The 9,293-nt window shown below is 35.9% G+C and overlaps 1 protein-coding gene across 1 annotated transcript; it reads left to right on the top strand.

Annotated features, from left to right (window-relative positions):
• Positions 1 to 2,056, top strand: LOC108989635 (protein FAR1-RELATED SEQUENCE 5-like). The gene is made up of 3 exons (XM_018963309.2): positions 1 to 1,403; positions 1,514 to 1,688; positions 1,777 to 2,056. The coding sequence occupies exons 1-3, from the start codon at positions 36 to 38 to the stop codon at positions 1,854 to 1,856; spliced, it is 1,623 nt and encodes a 540-aa protein (XP_018818854.2). The 5' UTR covers positions 1 to 35; the 3' UTR covers positions 1,857 to 2,056.
• Positions 2,057 to 9,293: the final 7,237 nt, after the last annotated feature.

Here is a 9,293-nt window from a genome sequence, read left to right as displayed (position 1 = left end):
CATTCGATACCACATACTTGACAAATAGGTATGGAATGCCATTTGCACCTTTTGTGGGTGTAAACCATCATGGACAGTCAATCATTTTGGGTGCAGGCCTTATTTCAAGTGATGATACAGAATCGTTTATTTGGTTATTTAAAACTTGGCTTGATTGCATGGATGGAAAAGCGCCGAATGCTATTATTACAGATCAAGATCGCGCAATGAAAAATGTGATCGCCATTGTCTTCCCAAACACGCGGCATAGATATTGCTTGTGGCACATATTGCGAAAGGTCCCTGAGAAACTTGGTTCACATGGTCAATACAAATGTGGCTTGAAAAGTAAGTTGCTATCTTGTGTATATGACTCCCTTACAATTGAGGAGTTTGAGAATTCTTGGAAAAGCCTCAATGATACTTTCAACTTGCATGAAAATGCATGGTTGCAAAGCTTATATGCAGAAAAAGAGTTTTGGGTGCCGGTATATTTAAAGAACTCGTTCTGGGCTGGAACGAGTACAACTCAACGCAGTGAGAGCATGAATGCTTTCTTCGATGGCTACGTGCATGCCAGAACAAACTTTAAAGAGTTTGTTGATCAGTTCGACAATGCTCTCAAGAAAAAAGTTGAGAACGAAAACCAAGCTGACTTCAATTCATTTAACTTCACTATCCCTTGCATATCACACTTGTCTCTTGAGAAGAAGTTTCAAGATGTATACACAAATGCAAAATTTAAGGAGGTTCAACAAGAGATAATGGGAATGATATACTGTCATTGTCGTTTCGAGAAAATGGATGGAGTAATCGCAACTTACTCGGTCGATGATCAAGTTAAGGCTGAAGATTTCATCAAGGAGGTTACGTATACTCTTTACTTTAATGAGGCCGAGTGTGAGGCGAAGTGTGTTTGTGGGTTGTTTGAGATGCGAGGGATAATATGTAGACATATTCTTGCCATTTTTTCAGCTAAGAAAGTCCGTGAATTGCCAGAAAAGTACATAATAGACCGGTGGAGGAAAGACATAAAACGGGCTTATACTATTATTTCGACCAGTTATGACGCTGTTGATCAGAGACCCGAAACTGTTAGGTATAAACATATTTTGAGAACTTTCAATGAGGTAATAACAAATGCAGTTTCGTGCGATGGACATACTCAGGAAATGATTTCGAACTTGTATGCGATGAATGATGTATGGCGCACATCGAAGCCCTCCAACATAGATCTCAATGTTGGAGGAAGTACCGTGAATGCAGTCACGGAAGGAAGTTCCAAAAATGTGCTAAGTCCCCATGTTGTCAGAGGCAAGGGAAGACCCCCGTGTAAGAGGAGGATGTCGAGGATGGAGGAACGAGTGAAGAAAATTAAAACTAAGGCTGCGAATAAGAAACAAGATAAGGGAAAAAGTAGACTGGTGAGAGCATAATTATTGTCATTATTACCTAATGTTCATATTCGAGTATTTGATAATATACTATTACTTTCACTTACTTGTGAACTCATTCATATTTTCTATGTTGTCAGAGGCGTAGATTGGACACCGAACTATTGGAAAGCAGTGAAAACCAACTCGGCCTATCGGAAATGAGGATGCAAGAAAATGTACAAACTCCCATAATGGTCAATGAAGAAAGTGGACAACATCCAGTGATGGGAACACAAGAAAGTGGACAACATCCAGTGATAGGGACACAAGAAAGTATACAATTACCACTTGAGAAATCATTTTATTATATAGTTCGTTGTTTTTTATGTGGGTTTTACTTTATCTTATATTATGTTCACAGATGCAACTAGGAATGGATGGAACACAACCGGAGATGGTAGATGGAACGCAGCCAAGCATCGTCTTGTAGCAAAATTTTAGAGATCTATTATGTTTACTTATGTTGTGTGTTGAATTTGGGTTGGATGTAGTTTGTTGGCATGTGTGTTAGGGGTGAAACGTAGGAATTTGCGTGTTAGTGTTAGAGTTTTGGAGTAGACTATGTATTAGTGGTAAAAGTATTCGTTTTGTAAATGCGGCTTGGTATTTGAGCCCACGTTTTGCACATTTTGTATCCAAGTACGCTATATATGTAAGTTGGAGTTTGTATCCAAGTACTTAATTTATGTAGTTTTGATTGAATGTGACTGTCATCAGTTGTTGGTTTGTAAATTATACTGTGTTTGATATTACCTCTTATGTCAACGTGGAAAAAAGTAAATCAATAAACCTGTAATTTATTCCTGTCAAATGTTCTGACAAAATGATCAGGCTAGTAAGTCATTTTCACGCATATACATACTTTTTAATAAGTAGTGGCACGTTCAGACAAAATAAAGTCTCAGGATTGAAGATCAAATACAAATCAGAATATTGTCTGAAATACATAATTTTAAAGTCTCGACTTACAAACGCTAAGTTCTTATAAAATACAAATACAAACTCGTCAACGCAGTGAGAGTATCAAATACAAGTAAATAAATATGGCTATTAGCCAAAGTACAAGAAATAGTTTGCGTGCATGCAGCATGTCGGCTTCCTGACGGCGAAACTGGGCTTGATCGTTATGGAGTGCCAACTCCCTCTTCCCGAACTCTGCTTCTCTTTTTTGAAGTTCTTCATCTTTCCTTAATACTTCTGCTTCTCTCTTTTTAAGTTCTTCATCTTTCCTTAATACTTCTACTTCTCTCTTTTTAAGTTCTTCCTCTTTCCTTAATTCTGCTTCCCTCTTTTTAAGTTCTTCCTCTTTCCTTAATACTTCAGCTTCTCTCTTTACAAGGGCTTGCTCTTTATATTCACTACTATCTGACCACTTGAAAAACTTGCACTGCGATAACCCCTGATTATAAATAAATAATCAAATTTTTGAATAAAACATTAATATGAAAACAGAAACACACAAGTACTATTAATTGCGTTTACCTACCTCTTTGTTGTACAGTGGACACCCAAAGAATGCTCGGCCCGGATTTCTTCGAGTATTTGATATTCTAAGTACAGCTTGATTCCCACAGCTGCACATTGGGACGTTACTCGATGTATGATTAAGCAACGACGTTGAAGCAACTGATGACGACATTCTAAATCTGTCACGACACCTGCACAGCACCTCCAACAATGAAACAGCCCAAACAATCAGTAGTCCAAACCATCAACCATCAACGTTGACTGCCTCTCAAAATCAAGATTAAAATTTTCAGCTCATCCATAATATACCAAATTAGTATTGAGGAAACATAGATTTAATTACTCATTAATCCAATATACAGTCAATGAAGGCCATGGAATTACATTAAGAGTTTGCATGTTTGGGAAGTACTACAGGAGGCTAGGAATGCCAATAAATACACAGTACTATTCATAAGGTCCCTATATATACGCCTATCTACATGTATACATATTTGCCCACTGAGACACATAGCAACAAATTACGATTTCAAGCTGCTGAGAAAAGGTCGAATCGCACTCATGCAGGAACTCACCACTTGCACTCTTCATCCAAACTGACTCTTAAGGGTTGAAGTACCTGGAAAAATACCAGTCAAAGCATATTAGGCATTAATTAGGATTTCCTTCTGTACTAGGACACTAAAACAAGTAGCATCATAAGATTCAGTTCACTTAGTAAATCTGGAATGTTCTCATGGCTTTATAAATCTGCCTCAACAAATACATGGTGATTTCATACACCTTAGTCAACCTATTCATAACATCCTCTGCAGCCCCCTCCCCCCAAAACAAACAATCTATAACAGCCCACTATAACATACAAGTTCATTATCTGCCTCACCATTATAAAATCAAGTGAGGTTTTATGGAAATGGTAGACTTGATAGGGATTAATGCTAAGTCTGCCTTTATATATGTCTTCCCAACATATTCATATATGCACCAGGTGTTTTTAATCCAAACATATTCATTCGACACCCTAGCATATCAAGCTATTTACACATGATGACCAAACTATTGATGCTCTAAGAACACTTCCATATCAAAACATATCAAATCTGAAAAATATTAGGCATTATTGCTGCTTCAGAGTTGTAAAATGTTGGTACCTTACCCTTGTCCAAATATACTTTTGTAATGGTTGATGGTTGTGAATACTTCAAAAAGTACTTTCTCTTCACCACTGCCTTCCACGAAATCCCATCTAGACCATATGCACAGGTACATACCCTCTAGACCATTTTCCACTGATTTCATACCCTTTTTGTAGTTATTTTTTCCAATATACAAACCTATCCACTGCACGTGTTCCATTTCATCTCCTTTTTTTCCCTTTTAGTTCTTATTCATCCTCGTTCTTTTTATCAATTAAGATATAAACTTTGCATGTAGGTAACTTAAAAAAATTATATTTATGGGGAATCCATTAAGCATACAACCCTATATTTATGGGGAATCCACCAATGAACTTCTCTCTACTGGACATGATATTTTAGCTCAAGAATCCAATTTATTCCTATTGAGCTCAAGAATCCAATTTATTCTTATTGATTGACATGGAATGATTTTAATATCCAACCACAAATAAATCAGCTTCTCTTCCATATTCTACAAAAAATCCTTCAAAAACTAATCAACTACCCTGAAAATTTTAATGATCACAAGTCATTATCTAGTGAATAATAATGCATGAAAAATTGGATTTATTTAATTCTCTAGTGAATTTGGGTTTTCGAGCAAGTCATTCTCTAGTGAATAATAACAGAAACACACAAGTCATTCTCTAGTGAATTTTAACAGCTCATACCTGGGAGGAGAGAAATCACATACCTGGGAGGAGAGAAATCTGGGTTGGGAACCACAGATCGATTCGCACCACGAGAAAAATCTGGGTTTTCGAGCAAGAAGAAATCGCTTCGCACAGAGAAACCGCTTCGAGCAAGAAGAAACCGCGTCGAGCAAGACGACCCCTCTTCGCACAGAGAAACCGAACAGGAAGAAGAAGAAGGACGAAGTCGAGCAAGGGTTTTTGAAATGTTAGGGTTCGGGTTCGTTATCAGAACACATACCTGGGAGAACCAGAATACATTTCATTATCTCAAATACGCACCGTTTTGAATTAAATAAAACGGTGCGCATGATCTCCACGTAGGATGTCGTCCGCGTATAGGCATGAGGTATGCCTGCCTTTAGACTTTTCCTTTTCTTTATGATCTGTCGGTTTTGGTTTTGAATATCAGTTTTCAAGTTTTCGGTTGGCCTTCAGAAAATGATTTATTATTTTTGTAATACATATAAATATACATTATATGAATGATACATATTATAAAGCTATCAGTACAACTTACTATTGTGTATAAATATTAATATTGAGTTATTAGTTTGATTCTACGTATTGGTATATTATGACCTAGTTATATAGCATCATTGTAAATATTGTATGATATGAATATGGGCACTTTTAGACATACTTAGGATTTTTAAAATGGAAAATTCTACACACCATATTACCATCCTACTCTCATCTCACTTAGTAAGATGTGGCACATTTATTACCATCAAATGATTATTTATTGTATGCTTCTTTATTATTTAATGGTGATGAATGTGTCACATACTATTTAGTATTACTAAAATGGGATGAGAGTGGTGTATAACATTACTCTTTTCTTTCATTTCCCAAATCTCAATAAAATATTTTTATTTAAATCATTTCATTACTGTTCACAAAATTTTAAGATATTCCAAATGCCCAAACATGCTTGAAATCAAACCGGTCGGTTTGATTTCCCAACATGCTATAACATAGATCAAACTAAATGAAATCAATTTCACTCCTATTCGTTAGGAATCAAATTACAATTAAGGTTGTCCAGCCCCTCTATTAATGGGCCACCTGTATGTCGGGGGGCGGATTGGCCCTCATGACCCTCCTCCCTTCCCCGGGTAAAACCATTGCCCAAAACCAATTGAAAAAAACAAAAATCTAAAATTATCCAAAGCCAAACTCTAGCAGAGAGAGATACTTGAGGCTGGGAGGCTAGGTTCAACGATGAGAGAAAGAGGGAGAGATAGCGACGGGAGTTTGGACGAGGCCCAGAGAGAGAGAGAGAGACGCTGCGGGGGAAAAGAGGTTAAGGCCCTGTTTGGATTCGGAAATTGTTTCATTTTATCTCATATCATCATTACAACTTTTTTAAATTCTCACACAAAATATAATAAACAATTCAACTTTTTCAAATCTCAATTTAACTTTTTCAAATTCTAAAATAATAATAATAATATTAAAAAATAATATTCTAATAATATTTTTTTCAACTTTCATCTAAGACCATCTTATCTTATCTTTGAATCTAAACCAGCCCTAAGTTTTTAAACAAAACCTAATAAAAATAGTAGTCGTTAGTTCTCTTCAAAACGAAAAAAATTACTTTTTAAATATATATATATATATATACTAACGGTGAAATTACGTGCGAAGCATGTTTGTCCTGTATTAAATTGTTTTAAAATATAAACATATAGTGTAGAAGAAGAGAATTTAATGATAGGGTCTATGAGGATAATATAGATTATTTTATTTAGAAACTACTAATTTAAATAGCAATAAGTTTAAACAAACTATAGGTTCAAGTAAGTTTGGAAGACAAACTAATTCAAATTACAAACTATTTCATTATTATTCACCGAATTTTCATCTCATTTCATTACCCAAATATGTTCTTAAGGGGAGTGCTATTCCCACCAACATTCCGTACCGAATGGTGTATTATGTTTTTTTTTAATGCATTTTTTTGTGTATTTTTTTAAAAAATACAAATGCTAAAAACAATTAAAAAAATCAAGAATACATATTTATTTAAGCTATCCCAACGAAAAATTTAACTTGCTGATCAGCAACTACCCATTTCCCTCGAGCATTTTTTTTTTCGAAAAAGTTCTACACTAATATCACACTCATGGTCATTTTTTCTATATTTGGTTCTTTTCTTTTTTAGAAAAAGAAAAGAAAAAAGAAAGATTGGAACTAAATTGAAAAATTAAAAATTATACCACACCAAGACAGTAATATATACCATTTTATTTTCTAAAAGTATATAATAGTTCCAATCTATCTTGAATCAACCTTCAAATTATTGTCAATGTTCTTCAACATATATATTAATTGGGATTGATCAACTCTCCCGTGGGTAGATCCAAGTCCAACACCAGTGACACTGATACCTACAACAAGCCAAGCCATCTTGTACGAGCTAAAAGTCCAAGTCCACCCAAAAGCCCAGTCCAATATTCTCTTATTTATTATTTTATTATTATCTCTCTTTTGGTAACAACCGAAACATACCTCAAGAATTGAAAGTGTTCCAATTCATATTGACGTATGCCTGCCTTTTGAACACCTATGTAAGTTTTCTTTTTTGTATTATTCATATTAAATATGCAATAGCTTATAATTATTAATTTTTGATACATGGAGTAATTTTACCAATCCTCGCATATTATCTACTAATGGTTAAATACATTGGGTTTGAAGTCATTAATTTTAATTTTTTTTTTATTCTGTATTCCGTTTGATTCCTGGCTATTGGAAATGAATCCATTTAAGATGAGCATGCTGGATATTTTATTTGTTTCAAAATAGTTGACATGCAGATAATTCTTTTATATTTATTTGTCTACTATGATACTGATTTTCAATGTAATCAACTTAATTCTTTGATGAAATGTGTTTATAAATTTGAAAAGGTCAGGGATTGCGATACAAGGTTCTGTAAAAAGAAAGGAAGTGGTTCAACTAGTGGGGGGAAAATTGGCTTTAAAATCTTGTATGTTATTAAGGACATTATTGACTTTTCCATCTAGAGCTATTTTCTTTATAAATATTCCTACCTACATTATATTATATATTCAGTTTTATGCCAAAAAAAATAAGAATTGACTATTATTTATTAATAACAAATAATTAGATATTTTTTCAACATATATTATTTTTTTGTAGTGATTTTATAATGATTTTATTAATTTTTTTCTTCATGTTGTCTCTCTCTGTGGCTCGATTCATCCTCAAGGTCCGTTCTCCTTCAATTCAGTCCGGCTCCGCCATGCGCCGGCCAGCCTCACTGCCACCACCGGGGAGTCCCTCTCACGCCGACGACCAACCAAGGCACCATCTCTCCCCCACGCGCAGCCTTATCTCTCCCTAGCAGAAACCCATTTGAAATGGGTTTCTCCCATTTCTCTCAACCGGCGTCGCTGTATGCGGCCACCTACCGTCACGACCACCACAGGCGACTCCCCCTCATGCTGGCGACCAACCCAGCCACCACTGATGTCCCCCACGCGCAACCCTATCTGTCCCCCGTGGAGACCCATCCGAAATGGGTTTCTCCCATTTCTCTCAACCAGCGCAGCTATAGGCGCCCACCCAGGCCACCACACCTCCACCACTTCACATTGGCGACAATCTCTACCAGACCCGGCCACCACGAACTTCATTTTCCCTCTCCGTCGCATACTGCCATTCAGACGCACACGGCAACTCTTTCTCTTCCTCTCTTCAAACCAAAAAGAAACGAAGAAGAAACAAAACAGAGATACGAAAATACATCTGAAATGAAGAAAGAAATCATACGGGAAAGAAGGGAAATGAAGAAGAAAAAGAAACATACCTATGTTGTTGAGCTGAAGAAAGAAAACAAACATGAGATTGAGCCGTAGAAAGAAAATAAACATGTGAGAAAGAGGAGAATTAAAATAAGATGCAGAAGTGAAATTAGAAATTTTTGCATACCAAACGGCGAGAAGAAAACTCTCAAACAGCACGACAAGAAATTTTTCTTCCTCAACTTGAGTATGAAATGTCTGCAGATTGTAGAAAATATTTTACACTCCATCCCTTCTATCAAGGGTAGATATTTTGGACTATCAAATACAATAGCTAACCAAAAGTAAAAATGTGACCGAAATAAAAGAAAATATTATGGAAATGAACGACAGAAGAAGACGACGCTGGATTGATCTTTATTTTAAACTTTTCATTATTTTTGATGTTATATATACTTTTAAGATATAGGCAGCTATATATATATATATATATATAATATGGGCTAGACTGACGGGCTTGGGTTCCGCCCTCAGGAGATATACCCTGCAGTCCACATGGGATGGGGCGGGGCCTCCCCCGGCCAGCTGGAGATATCCAACACTGGAAAACCTGGTTACCGAACCCGAAAAAACCGAAACCATATACCCGGAATTAAGACAAAACCCCATGGCTTTTTTTTTTTTTTTACAAACCCCGGGGCATTTAAGTGGAAAAGATGTGTGATAATATTTATTTATAAATGACAGCGACGCAGAGCAGAAAGA

Source organism: Juglans regia, chromosome 14 (assembly GCF_001411555.2).
Source record: "Juglans regia cultivar Chandler chromosome 14, Walnut 2.0, whole genome shotgun sequence".
Taxonomy (NCBI): Eukaryota; Viridiplantae; Streptophyta; class Magnoliopsida; order Fagales; family Juglandaceae; genus Juglans; species Juglans regia.
Note: the sequence above shows the minus strand (reverse complement) of the source record. Positions and strands in the feature narration are given on the sequence as shown.

Coding starts and splice junctions, on each gene's coding strand:
- LOC108989635 (XM_018963309.2), top strand. CDS start 36: ATGCCATTTGCACCTTTTGTGGGTGTAAACCATCATGGACAGTCAATC. Junction 1,404..1,513: donor ATAAGGGAAAAAGTAGACTG/GTGAGAGCATAA, acceptor CTATGTTGTCAG/AGGCGTAGATTGGACACCGA. Junction 1,689..1,776: donor AGTGATAGGGACACAAGAAA/GTATACAATTAC, acceptor TTATGTTCACAG/ATGCAACTAGGAATGGATGG.